The sequence below is a fragment of the Poecile atricapillus genome, chromosome 2 (genome assembly GCF_030490865.1).
Source record: "Poecile atricapillus isolate bPoeAtr1 chromosome 2, bPoeAtr1.hap1, whole genome shotgun sequence".
Taxonomy (NCBI): Eukaryota; Metazoa; Chordata; class Aves; order Passeriformes; family Paridae; genus Poecile; species Poecile atricapillus.
This window is the reverse complement of record NC_081250.1, coordinates 138,054,510-138,072,433: the sequence shown is the minus strand read 5'-3', so window position 1 is coordinate 138,072,433 and position 17,924 is coordinate 138,054,510. Positions and strand designations below refer to the sequence as shown.

Sequence of the window (17,924 nt, the reverse complement as noted above, 5' to 3'; positions counted from 1 at the left end):
AAGCACACCAGAGGCACACACGCTGACGTGTAAGAACACATTCACACGAATACACGTGCACAAAATACACATACACAGATGCACCGGAAAGAATCCACGCACACTCACACAAACGCAGAAGCGTGCACATGATGCACGAAACACGCGTGGACACACACCCGCACTGAACCACACAAGCACTTGCACACGCGGGCACACGCACAATCCCACAGCACACGAGTAGCACACGAGTAGCACACGCAGGCACACAGACACTCCCACGTACAAGCGCACACTCGCAGGCACACGCGCACCCAAACACACACTCCGCCCCCAAGCGAAACCGCCCACGCGCGCACTGCGGGGCCCGACACACGCGCGCCCCTTGCGCGCAGAAATGCACCCCCAGCACCCCCGCACACCTGGGACAACACCCCCGCAGCCTCCCGCGGGCGCACCTCCGCACGCCTCCGCACCGCAGGCGGTGCCCGCCCGCGCCCTCCACAAGCTCCCCGCAGCGGAGGGAGCCGCGCCCCGCGCAGCTTGCGCGGTGGTTGGGCGGGCAGAGGAGGCACCCCAGCCGCGGGTTCGAGCCCCGCAAGCCGGGGCAGCGCCGGTCCCGCCGCCCCCCCGCTCCCCCGCCCCCGCGCAGCGCCGCGGCCGCTCGGCCGGTAGGTGGCGCCAGCGCTCTTCCTGGCGGAGCCGCGGCCGCGCCGCCCGCGCTGCTCCCGGCCCGGCCCGGCCCGGCCCGGCCCGGCCCGCTGGGAGCCGCAGCCCGCCGGGCCCCGGCCCCGGCCCCGCCCGCCGCGGCCAGGAGCCCCCTCGGCTGCGCGCACAGGGAGCAGGGCCGTGCCCGCCGCTCCCCCGCTCCCCCACGCCCGGCCTGTAATGAATGTCCCCGCGCGGAGCAGGCTGCTCATCCCCGGGGGCCGCGCACGCTGCCGCGCGGTGTGTGCCCGAAGGCGCGGGCGAGCCGGGCTGGGCGAGCCGGCGTGGCGGTGGCAGCCCCGGGCACCGCACGTGCGTGGTTAATAAGGAGGCTGTGATTGCTGCCGCGAGCGGCGGCGGGATGGGCGAGCCCCGCCGCGCCGGCCGCCCCGGGCTCCTGCGGGCGGCGGGGGGACCCCGCCACTCCGCTATCTCCAGAGCCGTTCTCCCAGGCAGAACTGATCCTCTTGAGGGAACGAGGGGGTGGGGGGAGAGTGTCGATTGCAAACAGTGTTTGGAGTTTATTGGAGAGAGCGTCTGAGCGTAGAGGTGCTCTCCCGTGGCTCCCGGTGGATGCTGTGAGGAGGCAGGATTGTGGTGGGTTTCGGCTGTGCAGGGAGTTGGGGTAGCGGGGGGGTGGGGGGGAGGAAAAGACACGATCGAGAGTAGCTGAGACTTTGTGCCCCCGTTGGAGAGATGGTTGAGTCCTCGTCAAGGTTGCTGTGGTATCCCAGAAACACCATTCACTCCGAGCTGTGACCGCGCACCATCAACAGCAACAACTCCGCTGCGCCTGGCCGAGGAATAGGAATTAGGAGCTCTCGAGAATAATATGAAAGGGATCTGCAGAGGGGAAATTCGTGCAAAGGAATCGAAATTAGCAGACTTTTGGGAAAGGGGATGTACTAAATGTGGCCGGCTGGACTTCATCCTGATGAAGAAAATGGAGATTAAAAGTGGATTTACATTTTGGAACCTCGTCTTTTTATTGATGGTTTCGTGTGTGAAAGGTAGGGTAGTATTTGAGTGGTATATTTTTAGGGGTCCATTTGCTTTCTGTCAGGGCGTTGCAAGCTCTCGCCTTGTACCAAGGTGTGTTTCAAAATATATTTATCTCTTATTTTAGATTTTTGCCCTTGGTACTTTGCAATGGAAATATATAAATGATAGCTAAAGCGGGGAGGAAAGAAGGAGTTGATTCAGAGCTCTCTTTGGAGATAGGAAATGTATTTGCTTGCCAGAGCTGGCGTTCAATGCAGTGACTGAGCTGGGGCTCAATAAATATTCTTGCAGTATGCTCAAACGGAGACGTGAGTTGGTTCGTATAGCCCCTAACTAGTGTATATTCAAACAAATCCCACTGGTTCACTTTTTTAAGGTGACGATGATGTTAGTGCGGGGTGGGGTGGGGGGGGGGGATTACCTACAATTCTGGTTTTCGGTCGAGCAGCGGGATCTTTGCGGGAATGCCTGTATCGATGCACTTATTAGTTTAACCCGTTGCGTGGGGAAAGTTCCGGAGGAGCCCGGCGTACGCGTAGCTGTCTCACAGCCCGAAATGCGCTTCACACTCAGCTGTCTGTACGCATTCAGGGCTCCCAGGCTGTCGGAAAGGTGCGTTGGTAATTCAGCCTTGAAAGCATGGTCTATCGCTGGGTGCAAAGATCGACACCTTTTCTCTTCCCTCCCTTGGCCCCTTTTCTCTGATGTATATGAGGGAGTTTGGGTGATGGTTTTTGTCTCTCTTTTTTCTTTTTTTTTTTTCTTTTTTTTTTTTTTTTTTTTTTCCATGGCAGGGGCTATTTTGCTTTCTTCTTGCTTCTGTGTTCATGAAAAGAGAGCAGAAAGGAAATGTCTAGTTAGCGGCATAAATATCTCCGCTAAGTCTGTGCTTGCAGACAGTTAAGGGAAATGCTACACACAGAGAAAAGAAGAAATATGTGGCTTGAATAATGTGCACCTGCAGAATTACACAGGCATCGCTAAACAGTGAAGTGCCGATCCCATCACGCGTGCCTTCAGTAAAAGGATCTATTCTGCTACTCCCCACAGTCGGCTGCTTACCCGAAATAATCTCCCCTTGTTTGTGGCCAGTGATTAATATCCGATTAATCACCCTTTTTATCCTTATCCTCATCCCTCCTCCCCTCCACACTCATACACTCTCAGAATATTTAGTAGACATTATCGATCCTCTCCGAGTTTTTAGACTTGGTTATCGCCTACAGAGGTTGCCTGCACGGGTGGGAAGGAGGTGTCTTGTGGGGGTGGTATTCAAAGGCGTGCCTTCCTGAGCTGGCGCTGGCTTGGATGAAACAGTTTATTGTACAGCTTTGCAGCTGCTTTCCCCCCCATTTGCATCGCGTTGAAAAAGACAATTCGCGTTTCACGGGGAGGGTCTGGAGGGCTTTTACCTCATCCCGCGTTATCCTGACGCGGGGTATCCAAGGGGAAGGGGCTTGCCTGCGACGTTTAAGCACATTGTTATTAAAGGCAGCCTTTTTTCTGTTTGCATCTAGTGAAGGGAGCCGCTCCCGGCGCTCTGCCCCGGTCTGGAGACGATTTGCTATCAGCACCGACCCGGGCCTTTGGGGGCATTTCTTTTCCCTGGTTCCTTCTGCCATTAGCGCGTTCGGGGTGCCGGATGGCAGGGCTCGCCAGCCCCGGGCTGGATGCGGGCCAGGCGCGCCGTGCGCTGCGCGGGGCCCCGCGGGCGCGGTGCGGGGGCGAGCGGGGGCTCCGGCGCGGCTCCTTGGCAGCTGCTTGGCGAGCGAGAGTCGCGGGGCGGCAGCATCCGACCGAGGGACGCAGCGGAGCGGCTTCCCCAGCACCTGTTGAGAGCCGCCGCTTGCCCTTGGGGGTGGGGTAAGGAAAAACCGATGGGCACAGAGGGCAAAAGCTGGGATGAAACACCAGAAAAGCCCAAGAAACAAGGAGAAAAATGGGCTTTTCAAGACTGGCTGTTTCTCCTTCTTCCCACTGCCAGGGCCTAAGCTTCCCCCCGTGCCGACCCTGGCAGTTCCCGTAGACTTCCTTTGGACTGGGGCGGTTCTCCCAGAAACTGCCGACCCAGAGGGTGAGATTTTACATTCTGGATGCGGGTTCCTTTAGGCAGCCGAGCTTCACAGAGCTGGCTTACACTCACTGCAGCACTGCATCTATTCTATTCTGGGCATTTATATTAATTCTCTCTCCACTCCCGTGAATGAAAGCATTTTCCTTCGATTTGCATTCCCATTGTGTCAACACAGCTCCTGCCCCCAGAAAGCAGAGGCAAACGATGAATGAATATCTGCCCACGTAAAACATTCCAGATGTTGGGAGCAAGACGACTCCTCCGAACCTACATCTGCTCTACCATTGCCTGGCAAAGCCTTTTTACCACACCCCATCTCTGCAGGCTCTAGCCCATAGCCCTCCTTGCTTAAACACTTCTACAGAATAGTCCAGCGCCACATCATAATATCCAAACTGTTGCTGTCATTCCTGTCATCCAGACCACTTCCACAGCTTTGCTTGGTACCTGCCTCTCAGTCTTTTCCTATTTTTGTCATTGTCCTGTCACCATTTCCCCAGTCTTGATCCACAGCTCTCCCATCATTACTGGTGTCAAACTATCCCAGGATGCTTAAGGAGCCATGTTCATATGAATAATTAGGCTTTCTTTGGATATATTAATATTAACAAAACAAATCCTTCATGTTTATTTATAAATTCATGCCTCTTTGGAACTTTCAACACTACTTGAAAGGGTTTAGAAAAGGGAGAAGAAAGCAGGAGAAGGTGGAAGAAATGAAATTGCCAGAACTGCTGAGGAAGGGGTGATATGAGCAGCTAAGTAAAGAGGAATTGTTTCTTTTTCAAAGAAAATCTTGCTTACACGAGATCCCATTATGCCATGGAATTATCTCCACCAAAATCTTCCTTCAATAAGCATGGAGTAAAAAAGCAAAGAAATTACACCACTGAAAACTGAAAGGCACGAAAGGCATTAAAATAAACAAACACATCCACTATCCAGCCTTTAGGAAAGGCCAAATAGAGTGATTCCTGCTCATCTACAGGGGATGATGAATCCTGTGCTCTTCCCTTTAGATGAACGAGACACCCAGGAAAGCTCCCTCCTCTCACACCAGGGGAGAAATTAAAAGAACCATTGAGGCAAAGAAGATACAAACCAAGTTTGGGGGAGTAGGGAATGGAAAACTCCACTGTCTAACTCCCTTACAGAAAGGGAGAAGGAGGGCATAAAAGAGGAAAAAAAAATTAGGCAGCATCAGTGAGCTTTGTCTTCTGGGATTTAGGAGAGAAATCACAAATACTTGCATGCCTTCGGTTTGGCACCACCCTCCACCAAAAAACAAACAAACAAACAAACAAACAAACGCTCTCGATCTGTTAGTGGAGACAAATCAGAGAGGAAATCAAGCAAAATTACCGGATTCTACAATACTCCTCCATCTCTTCTACTTGGCTGTCCCTCCGAGAGAGAGAGAGAGCACCAAGGTCGATTTTTGTCTGCCTGGCTAAAATGAAGCTTTGCTGCTGCTGTTCCTCTGTTCCCCTCTTGCAGTTGTGACAAGCGGAACAAGGGCAGCTTTCAAAATGAAAGGGAGATGAAGCACTGAGATTTTAAACGGCTCATTGACAGGAGAAGTGATGAGAAAATGAAAAGCATTTCCATTTCCAGTGATAGGTACCTGGCATGTGGGAGTATTTAGCAGGGACAAAGCGTGCCCTGCTTCTTTTAGCCACCTCTGCAATCTCCCTTTTCCCTCATTCCAACCTCAATCCCAGTCCCTTCATACTCTGCCGGCCCCTCCCCACCGCTTTCTTCCCAGTCACTTGATTTATGGCGTTCCTGAGGATGGGTATGGGATTACTGGTGGATGGCTTTCCTCAGTGGGGCGCGGGTGAGCGCAGCGAGGTGCTGGCTCTGTCCCCGAAGCGGGAATGGTCGGGAGAGTAACAGCAGGTTCAGGTTTCCTCATATCCAGATGGTCGATGCTGCATCTTTGTGTGCATATGTGTGCGTGTTAGTTCGTGTGTCTGTGTGTATGTACTCATCCAGGGGGGCAGGGACACACTGACTGGAGCAAGGACAGCGTCGTCCTTCCTTTCCAACTCCTCCACACCCTCTCACTCCTCTAGGGTGTCTCTTTGCCGTAAGCCCCCGCAGGTGACACAGGGCTGGCTGTGCTCAGCGGGCTGGCAACGCGACTCACCGTTTTTTTCAAGCTATGCAGTTCTTCAGGGCTGCAGGCAAAGTTACCCTCTCTCACCCCGCCTTTCTCAGGGCTAAAACACGGCACGACTGTGCCCCCGCTTAGCGCTCGGCTCCTCCGCCTCCTCTCCTGCAGGGCAGCAGTGAAGGAGCACACGGCCCCTCCCGGCAGCACCAGCAGGGCGCATTTCTCCTTTCCCTGCCTGTGCCACTCCGGACTGGCAAGGGCCACAGGAGAGCATCACCTTCGCTTTCCTCTTCTTTACTGTGAGAGGCAGCAGTCTCAAGGCGGAGCCGGCTCGGAGCGGCGGCCCGCCGGCAGCCTCCACCCGGCACCGGCACCGGCACCGGCACCGGCCCCCGCCGCCGCCTGAGGTGACCGCACCTCCGGACAGTCCTTCTGACACAGTCTTCCGTCCTTTGATTTTGCTTACCTCATGTCGGCCGCTCCTGCACGTCTTTAGTTGACAAGCCTAAGGCAGCAGCACTGGGGTGGTCGGCTGGTTGCTCTGGTTGGCTGACACACAGAAATAGCCCCCCATTCCCTAAGCACAACCAACCCGTTCCTCTACGAGAGGCTAAGCACTTCAGGCAGCCATAAAGGATGGACAGGCACAGGTTGTAGTTTCAACTCCATTATCAGCATCTCGATTTGCAAGCACCAGTGTAGGAGACCTAAAGAATTCTGTGGATGTGCTTTAAAATTCCTCATTTTCCACGATTCCTGTGCAGAAACATAGCAGAAGCTTGTAGTCTACCTGTGTTTTTTTGCTTGTGTGTTTGTACTGGGGGGAGGGGGTGGAATGTTTTTGAGCAACAAGTCTAGCAGGATAATTGCCCATCTAGCTTAGTGCCCTTTATCTCCAATCATCACAATTAGCAGCAGTCTAGTGAAAGATGGAAGCTCAGCAAGTGGAGTGACTAGCACGTCTTTGATTTCAGCAGCCAACAGCTTTGGTTCTCCTAAGATACAGGCTGCTTTTGAAACATTACATTTGGAAAGGCATAGCCTGGCCTGTGTTCTTCTCATTTGTCCATTCTCTTTTATTCTGCTGCCTTTTTCCTTTAACTTGCCTTGCCTTCCCTTCCTTCCCAGTTCCATACCATAGCATTCATATAAAACCTTCATTCTTTATGCTCTTCATCTTGCTGAAAGCACTGGCTTGTATGAACATTTGTGATAAAATTGGTTGTTGTTGACATGCTGTGAAGGTCTACACACAAAAATTGAGATGTGAAACCATCGAATGCACATGCTTCTATTAACAAGAAGGAAAAGCACATATTTGTTCAGAGAAATTTTTAAAGAAAAAATTTGAAAATATTCTGTGGAGATGTCTTAGTTTTCCTGATTGCAACAACTTTTCAGAGAAAATGTTATGAAGAGTAAGTTAGCCTTGTATTGTAGCTTCTTTTAAAAAAATAGTGTATTAGACATTGTCTGATTTCCAGAGGTATTGAGCATTTACAGTTTCAGGTGGCTCTAGTAAGAGTCTGGGGAACATGCTAGCACCTCTGAAGCAAGGCCAAGTGAGTCCATCATTATGATACTGAGGCAAACAGTGTAAGGAAAGCATCTATAAAATAAATTAAAATTATATATAAAATTTTAGTTCTACAGAATCTGATCAATTGGAATGGTAGGAATAAGAAAGGCTGTATGTTCTGCTGTAAAATTAGTTTGGGTTTTTTTCCCCTTTTCCACAAATAAAAAACTTCAGTTCTAATTCCATGGGGTTGTGACATCTCAGCTTCAACTTCTTGCTGATGTGTATCATTCAGCCTCTGCTTCTGTTAAGGTTGGTTAAGGTTAATAATGGGTAAGGTTGAAGGGATAGAACAAAGCCTTTGAGGGAAATTAGTTTACCAGCTACTACAAAACAATTTCCAGGAAAGAGCAGTCAGAAAACAGACAACTTGGTCTAAGCTGCTGGATTTTTTCCTTAAACTGCTATCATTTTTGGAGAGCTCTTACTATGCGAGATATTTGAAGAAGCAATATTTAAGTCACAAATCAGAGATGCATCTGATAAAAGTAATTATTGTGAGGCTATAAACATTACCTCATAATTTTGCTTATGGAATTTCCATGCTAGTTTATTGCAAAAATCCATAACTCTTACAAGATTTTCAATCAGCTTTACAGAAGAATGTTTACTTGTCAATGAAATGGTAAAATTTCTCTACAAAAAAATATAATATTTGTCTTTATCTAAAATTCAAGGGACAATATTTGGCAATTATGTTAGACCTAAATAGAACAAGGTGTCATATCAAATGCACCAGTTTTCACACTTTTTTAAAAAAAAGCCTAGTAGTATTAGAAAATGTTGAAGATCTCCTTCCCAATATCCAGCTTTTCTTCTGGGAAGTAGAATGGAGAAGGATATTGGACTATAAGGAGGATTATTTAAAATACACATATACACACAGACACACCAATTACATTTTTACTTGTTTACATTCGGTTGTTTACCATTCCTGGGCAGATTTATAATCATTGTTGCATTTCTTTGTTCTCGTAGAACGTGTAAGATTTACTATGGCTTCATAATTTCAGCATTACTGATGCTGAGTACTGTTGTAAATGTCAAAGAAGGAAACAGTGGGAATTCATCATGTCCTTCCCAAGGTCTGAAATCTTAGTTGGGTAACTTTATAGATTTAGGAACACTGTTACTCATAAAGGGTGAGTCCCAGGGTATTGGAAAATGGCTAACAAGGGATTCCTGCAGGGGTGGTCCTCTTACAGAACTCTGTTGTTGAAAAACAAGATGGGATGCAGCCAGCACAGACATAGAGAGATGGACTGCCCATTTTCCCTTGGAAGCTACAAAATGCATCATAGCATCATGTATCATATTTGCATTGTATCATAGAAATAAGGAAAATAACTGTAAGTAACTTAACCTCAGAAGCATTCCTGGGGTGATGAATTCTCATCCCCCAAGGCCCGTAAATAACACAGACCATCTTTGCAACAGAACTGAAAGAGTTTGGAGGCTTGAGGCAGAAATTACTGAGTTGATTACTTAGATAATACAGCTATTGAATCACTATTTCTGACCTTGAATTCTATTCTGCCTGTTTCCCCTATTCATGTATCTTATTAGCCTTATATATCTTTATGCATGTAACTTGTTTGATTTAATTTTAATGGAAATATGTATACATATATGTTTACACATATTTATATATACACATGTAGAAATTATATCCACATACTTGATTTTGTTATGAAGAAATTCAACAGACTGCATTGTTACCTTACAAAGGCACAGGTAACAACTTGAAACTTATGTATTTCCTGAGTTATCTCTTACCTTTTAATTTATTGTGTACTCCCAATTGCAGAAGGAAGTTTTGCTATAGTAAATAATTGATTTAACTTTAACAAAAGAAGAGTGATAGTAGTGATAGCTAGGAGTACTTGTTAGGAGGAAATCTTGCTGAAAAGCAAAAACACTAGTTACTAAAACCAGTAATTAAAAACAGATCCTGGCACATTAAGAATTGACAGACATATTTATTCCTACTGTTTTAGGGATTTTTTAACCAAATATACTTTCTATAAACTGTTTTTATTAGATTGCAAACCTATAATCACCTTTCAAGTATAGAAAAAACGAACATTTCTGTGCTATTTTCTGGTTTATTTAAATACTGGTATCATTTGAAGAGACTGACATATCTCCAAGGTGGCTGTATTTAGTGTCAGTTAAAGTGAACCCTCTGCTATCATTATCTCCTCATAGAGCTGCTTTCAAGCCCACCAAGCGGATACCTGCAAGTGTTGTTTGGAGTCCTTAGTGAAAATGAACCATATAAATGCAAAGTACAGATATTCTCATGGAACACAATGTTGAGATGGAGCTACTTGAATTACAAAACCTTTCCTCCACTATTTAATCTGACCCAGAACGAAAACTTCACAGGCTGCTGTAGTTAGCTTTCTTGATTGCTGTGCAGTTTTATTTGGGAACTGAGTCTTAGTCTAATTAAAGGTATTATTTTAAAACCCTATACTAAAAGTTGAATTTTTGCTTCTGTGTATGAGCTTCGATCCAAAGGTAAATAGATGCTATAAAACGTGATATAAAAAGGACATATAGACTGTTGTTTGAGCCCACTGAAGGCAAAAGGAGAGTCCAGAATAAGATGTCTAAAAGTAGTTTTGAATTACAATTTCCTGTACATATATTTTGTTTGACTCATAAATATTAGTTATAACAGAAGCCATGTATTTCACAATCTACACTAGTTGTTTTAATTAGAAGTGGTCTATGGATAACTCTTACTGCATTGTAAACCTAAGGATGATACAAATAAATTGTTTATGATTAAGGGAAAATAAATTATATATTTGGATACAGTCAGAAAATGTTCTTTCCACATTTCATTGGTGATCTCATCAGCAGTTCTTAGGATGATTCCACTGGATTCAGTGTAATGATAGTATGCTAATAAAATATCAAGTGTAGTCCCTAGAACCCCAGAACAGTCCTGTTTTTGTCAGGACATATGGTGAATTACAGCAATTTTTTAACCTGGTTTCGAGATTACATAATAATATTTTTGTTTTCCAGTAAAACAGTTTGGAATTTGCACAATGTTTCTAATGGCTGCAGAGGAAATAGGAGAACTTAAGAAAACAGATTACAGTTTAAAATGCTTCCAATTTAAGTGCAATTTGGTTTTACTTGTATCAGGTTATCATATATTCTGTTATGTAGTTACATTTGAAAATGCTGAATCAGCTAGTAAAACCAAAGCACAAAAATCAGAAAGTTTCCATGTGAGTTTTATTGTATTTATTTTCTAACACATCCTTTTTTTGCCACTGCCTTAGTTTAAAGATATCTAATATGCTGAGTCAAAATCACAAGAACTGAAATATAGTGGAAATCAAAAGTCCAAATCCTAACTTTTGGAAAGCTTACATGGTTAAACAAAGATTGGGGAAAGAAAAGAATAGGTCTTTGGCCACCTCACATAATCACGCCCGTTGGCTTTGTGGTAATAGATACCTTTTTCTTGCATCTCCAGGGGCACGCAGGAACACAGACACACCAGCACTTCTGGTAGCAGGCATCTGTAACTGTGTCCTCTATCAAGAAGAATTATGCCCATTTCATGACAGTGCTCTCATCTTCTGTGATTTCCCTTGAATGTGTCTGTGCTGACACTTCAGTTAGATGACTCCTACTGGCTTGAGCAATGCTTGTTGCATAGAATGGCAGAATTGGGTGGGCTGGCAAAGACCTCAAAGACCATCAACCCAGCAGTGCTGAGTGATAAGTGCTATGCAGTTTTAATGTCCACAAGAGAAGAAATACATATACTTAATAACTCAATAGGGCAATCTTTACATCAATATAGTACTCACAAAAGTTTTCACCTGATTAGAGAGTTTTTATCTGTATAATTGTAGTGGTTCAGAATACATTATGTATTGAAGTATATTGGCATTTGCACTGTCAGCAAGGGAAAGTTGCACCAATCAACCACATAAGACACAGTCTGTTTGAAAATGTACTGACAAACAATTTGCAAAGCTGTTTAACTCATATAGTTGTGCAACAGAATCAATGTGCAGTATAGAGCTAGTTCAATGGCATTGCTGACTCCTGCATGCCTACCTCCATAACTTTCCTAAGGATATGATTCAAAATTCCTAAATCTTTCTCGTACTACAGTTGCAGTCCACTGAAACATGTATGAGTTTCTACACTATTTTCAGCTGCTTTTAAATTAGACTACCCATAAAAACCCCCACCATTCTAGTAAGCTCCATCCATATATTTTTACTACAGTCAAATCTAGCTCATCAACTAGCTTCTGTAATTTTTCTGAATTTATTCAGCCTCCTCTGCACTTCTGGGCTCCTTTCCCAAATTCTCTTCCCACACCACAAGTACCGCTGGAGAAGTCCCAATAACATAAAGCCTGCTGTAAAATATAGAAAGTTCTCTTCAGTTTCCATGTCATTTGTAAAGTCCTTTTTCAGCCCAAAGTAATAATCATGGAAGGGTAATATGCTAGGAAATGAAATATCCTCCCAGCCTTACAGTCATAGATTAGACTTCCTAACTTTTTCAGGAAGTTCTTTCAGTTTTATATCATCTCCAAGAAAGCAAGATTGGAGGAGTGGTTTTTCAGTTATGTTTCTTTTCATTCTTCAGTATACTGTGCCTGTTGACCTGATTATTGTTTTTCAAGCTTTAATGTATACATTTAAACTATCCATGTGACAGGTAAGAGAAATTTTACAGATCTAATATTACTCCTTTATCCTTTACTAATATCATCGTTCTGGGATGACCACAACTGACTTGTTGGGACTCTGAATTCTACTTAATATTGTAGAATAATAAAATAATTAAATAGAAAAGGAAAAATCACATAGGGTAAAACAGGGCTAGATTTGTAGGGATACTGTTATGTGCTTGTTCTCATTGACTTTGTGTATTCCAATGAAGTCAGGAGAGTTTGCTGTATATTTGACTTGTGAAAGATACTGCTCCAAATTGCTCCCTTTGGGGCCTCCTGTATTCGTCACCTCTTTGAAATCTATTGACAGCTGAGTTAACACAAATCTAAGAGTCAGAATGTGCCACAGATAACAACTAAGGAGAGAATCTGCTCATCAGAACCACTGTAATTACTAAGAAAACATGAACTCCTGGAATTTATGATAAATCTGAGGTAACTATATGGAAAATGGATAGTTTATTTTAGAATACTGTATGCAATACAAGGAGTATGGAATCATCACTTCTGAAAACATAACTGCATTGCAATGTTGAGGTGTTTTCTTAAGAACGTCTTCTTCATTCTTACAAGTTTTAATATTTTGCATTATTAAGCTAGTACAGAGTGTTCTGTAGGTACACATCCTCTGGCCAAACAGATATTATATGGGATATATTCACTTAATCAACTGTTTCTTCTCATCTGCTTCCTCCATGCTTCATGTGTACAGAATTTATTTGCACTCTCTCTTCTGTGTCATACATTTTTTGTGCTTTTAATTCACAGATTTCTCTGGGAAAGTTTCTATTCTTTGTCTGGCACACTTGTATGATTGTGAACTTTTTAAAAGTTGTATGTTTGATTTTTCGTCTTTTCCTATCTCTTATCAGTATTACAAATATGCCCATTATCTACTTGAATATCTGTATTTTACAATTTTAGAATATTTTTTTTTTCTACGTGAAAATTCTATTTTTTTATTTAATTTCTACTGATGGGTCAGTTAATGTTCCTAACAGTGTTTCTATTTTGCACTGCTTGGTGGCTCTAACTCTTCACATTCAAAGCTTCTTACTTCTTAAGTGAGAAGTGTACTTTTGATCACTCTTTTTCAAAAGTGATCACCCTTTCAATTATAACCTTACTGAAATATTTACCAGCAGATTATTCTAGAGCTTGTCCCCAACAAAGTGAAGATTTGTCATTGACTTTTAGCAGAACAGAGCAGATTGTTGCTAAAAAGCAAAATACTCATTTCAATACAGAGGAGTTTATTTAAGATGTGACAGCTCTACAAAACTGTTTATATGCTACATGGGAGTGGATTGATGAAACTGAAAAGCTGTAACAGTTGAACTCCACCAGATTTTCTTTTTGCTACATTCTTTTTGCCAGTACCCTGAAATGGTATTAGACCTAGGTGGCTAAGTTATTGACACTCACAGAAACCTTACAGGCTTCGGTCCATTTCTGTTCACGGTCTTACAAGGGTAGTTAAGTGAGTTGATAAAAAAAAATGTTTCAGATGATAAGGCTAATATCAGATTTCATTATAGTTTTCAAATCCTATTCTAATTGGTCATTCACTTATAAAGATGGCAGGAGGAAGACTACAGTTGCAAGATAACTAAAAAAAAAAAATCTTTTGCTTAAAGTAAATAATATTAAAATTTTAGAAGACAATGAGTCAACAGATTATTAACCAATCTTTTTTTTTTTTTTCCACCTAACTGATTTGGTCTAGAATTTGGCAGAAACACATGAGAAGCCCTGAGAGTTTAAAGTTTCTGGCTGATCTCTAAATCTAAAACAGCTGAGCAGATTTAAATATTTTGTGTAAACAAATTTGCATCCAGGCTGCTAATCTGCATGCCAGCTTTCAGCTTGACATTTCTGAAATGATGGAAAAATGCTAAGCCCTTAATACTAAATGGAGTTCATAATGGAAATGCTGACAGACCCTTAATTACCTGTATTGTGATTCTGCTGAAAGCTTATTTATCTGTCTAATCTTTCACAATGCAGTTAAATATATAAATTCTTGAAAGGAGGAAAAAAGAAAATTTGTGTTGGAAATACTGAACTGTAGCAATGCTATATTTTCTTCCAGACATCCACTTATGGAGGCAGCAGTGACAAAAAAACAGTTTGAAAAATGTAGCATTATCTTTGCAAATGTAAAGGAAGACAGTGATGCTTAAAAGTTTAACCCTCATGTTTCAATCTTTTTGAGTCACCTTTCTGGTGAAGTATGACTAAACAGATATAGTAAACCATTTTTAATATGATAATGAGACATTATCGTAGATGAAATTTCTTATTGACTTGATGTGGCAAAAAACCACAACCAACAAAAAATACCCAAATTATCGTTCCACTGCCCTAATACTGTGTACTCTTCTGCATGAATGGAGGAGGAAGTAGAGGATAATATAAGATAAAGGTCATTGTCTGGACTCTAATTTACAAATTCTGTAATGTAGAAAATCCGCTATCTGTCAACTTTAAAATAGAGTTTTTAAGATTCTCTGGAAGAGCTTTTTTTCACTTCTTTTTTTTTTTTTTCTTTCCCCCCATGAAAATCTTTCCCTGTTTGTCCAGGCTATAACCACCTGAAAAACTAGACAGTATTTGCTCTGCAGAGATTGCTTAGGGTGGATGACTCAGACATACCAGCCTTGCTCTGGTCCCACACAATCTCTGTGCCCCAGCCAGGGCACACAGCTGTGCCTGTAGAACATCTTCTACACATGACAGTGGTCCTTCAAGGAAACAGAATATCCTCTAGTATTTCTGCCTCTGTGGTTTGCTGGTCAAATGCAATCTATTTCTCCAGGGTTCCCACTGCAACAACTGACAAAGCTCAAAGAAAATATCCTGAATGAAAATGAGAAACATACTGCTCTGATACTTTCTTTCCAGACTGCTGCCTTCTCCAAAAAGAGACCTGGAATTTTAATTTTTGCTTGTGAAGAAACTACTTCAGTTCAAGATCAGCTATTTGCCCATCTCTGTATCTTCTTTAATATCATTCTGCCTTTCTTGACATAAGATTAGAATTCTGGGCAGTGCTCAAGATAGGGGTGCATCAGTGTTTTCTGTAGGGGATAGGTTTCATTCTCTTTGTCTTACTCTTCCTGATTGTGGAAGTGCAATGGGACATGAAGTCAATAATTTCAAAGAAATTTCAGTGATGTGTCTGAGGTCAAAACTCTGAGTTCCAAGTTCAGCATCGGTCAGGTATCATTTAGTTATATTTTCCTATATGCATAATTATCTCTAAAACTTGCCTACTCTGTGTTTGCACACCTATTAATTTTGTGAGGACATTCTGGAATACCTTGACATTGGTGCATCATTTGATTACTCAAAAGATCTTAACCTCTCCAGTCTTGCAAATTTCCCTGCATACTCCTTAGTCTGTCGAGGATAGAGGTGTGAGGAAAACTGATCCTATCACTAATCTGAAAGTGGCAACCCCACTTTTGATTCATCATCTAAGCAAATGATCGTAACCTATTCTCTGTTTATATTTTAACATCTTTAAGTTCATAAAAGGATCTTTCCATCCATCCTGTGGTAAATTATTTTTAAGAACTTTCAGTGGCGAGCCTTGTCAAGAGATTTTTGTAAGTGACTACACTTGAAAAGGTTAGTTTTTCTGATTAATGGACATATACACAGAATTCCCTTCTCTAGTGTGACAGCTTTAACCAAAGACCAAAAACAGAAGAGCTGCCCTTGTATGTTGCCTTCTCTGCTACACAGAAGAACCATAAATATTTTCTAAATCGGGGCACTTTTCATAGTACTTTTGAGGTACAATGAGACTATTTAGTACTTTAATAGCTGACTTAAAGATATATTACTGATGTTGCAGGAAGTGGTGCTGTTTCTGTTGGAAGCACCTTCTAGAATTTGAGTTTAACTACTATTCCAAGCAAAATGTTAGAGACACTGGGCTCTTGCAGCTGTCATGTTTCAGATGAGATGTTGCTGGCATGTCTGGTCCTGAAAGATTGCATGGTATATTTCACAGAAGATTGTTATTAGCCTTCATCTGCTGGCTGAATTCCAATTTGGATAATTACAGTCTGTTATCTAAATTCTCTAAGCAGAGTGTGTTAAATAACCTTCTACACTTCCTTTTCTAATCTTCTGAGGGGCATTTCTGAGAATTATTAAATAATAGATCTATTTAATCTAAAAGGCAGCTGCTTCTAAATGCTAGGGGGAGGTAACTGTTTCAGAAGGTGTGTTGACTACTCAGTGCTCAGTGACAAATTTCACAGCCGCATTGGTATAGGAAATGCTCCTTAGCACTCTACAAAAAAATAAGGAAACTACCTCCTTAAGAAGATTGCTGCAATTTAATTAAGATTTCAGGGAAACATTTTAGATAAACAATGCAATATGATTATCCAAGATGAGGAGTACGAGCCTGGAGAAATCCACATAGAAAGTTTTGGAAAAGTTGCAAGTTATTGAAGGTTGACATAAAGATTTCTTGTTCAAGATGAAGGATTAATACACACTGCTGTAGTACACAGGAGAACATAGAAAAGTGCAAAGCTGTGCAAAGCTTTGAACTTCCTCAGATATGAAACAAATCAAAGGGTGAAAATGGGTCAGTTGGACAAATCATGAAGTCAAGTCCCAGATTTGAAATAAATGGATGAAAAGGAAACATTTCAGATGTAGTTGAGTACAACATTTTGCTAAATACTTACTAGCTCAGTTGTTTGTTTCAATGTGAGAAGAGAAAAGAAGGGAAGGGAATTCAGTATTAATCACAATTGTTCGACAAGTTTTTGAACATGTGCAGTTATTAGGCTGGTTTAAGGATAATTTGTAGAGACTCAGCTCATTGGTCCATCAAAAGTGGTGTTTGCTTCTCTGTCTTGGCCTCATGGTAAGTAGCATCATTCAGCAAAATAAGAGATAGGAAGCAAAGAGATGTAACAGAGAAGTCTTGACTCAAAAGGTGTTCTCATATTCACTATCTCCATCTTTTCTCGGGGCCTGTAGACAGATGTGTTGAATTAGAAGAAACCCTCTCCTGTACCTTTTCTTCCAGCCTCATTTACCTGCCACAGAATGCCTTCTATCAAGCCAAAAGATTTTTGCTCTCCAAGAGCAAAGACAAGATGACAGTGTCAACATTTTTTGCTCATGATTGTTCCACCCTGCATTTTGAAAACTCTGTACAGGTTCACAGTAAAATTTTTGTGGGAGTTTTACCTAGAACAATATGACGTAGTTAATGCAACCACATAATAATTTTATGACTTCTGGTACTGTCTGGCATTATTTTAATTAAAGAGAAAAGTATCATGCCCAGTCATGTGTGATTAAACTATGTCTAAGCTCTGTCCAATCTGTTTAAAAAAGCACAATAACAAGATCATTTTACATAATGTTATGTGCAAATTAGGTATTCACAGGCTTGATGCATGTCTGGATTGAATGGAAGCAGAGGTTGTTTATAGCCCTTTGAGAAACCATTTAAATCTGGTCCTAAGAAAACTCTGTTATTACAGTGCAGATGGTTGAGTTGATTGTGATCTTGAAGATTGAGGATATCTCCATTTCTCTGATGTTACAGAAACACAGAGAACTTCTTGGCCTGATTGTCACTATGACTTAATGTTGCCAAAAACTCCATTAACTGCTATTTTGGAGCCTCGTCAGCACAGAATTTTCATTAGCTTAGTTTCTTGTATGAATACAAAATTAGTAAATATAAGTGTAATACAATATG

General features: G+C 42.5%; 1 protein-coding gene across 3 annotated transcripts in view; it reads left to right on the top strand.

Annotated features, from left to right (window-relative positions):
- Positions 1-1,519: 1,519 nt before the first annotated feature.
- The window catches only part of CSMD3 (CUB and Sushi multiple domains 3), a 573,013-nt gene continuing 556,608 nt past the window's right edge, over positions 1,520-17,924 (top strand). For all 3 annotated transcript variants that reach the window (XM_058831785.1, XM_058831783.1, XM_058831782.1), the window contains exon 1: positions 1,520-1,697. In XM_058831785.1, the coding sequence (XP_058687768.1) occupies positions 1,520-1,697 (178 nt within the window). The remainder of the gene's footprint in view (positions 1,698-17,924) is intronic.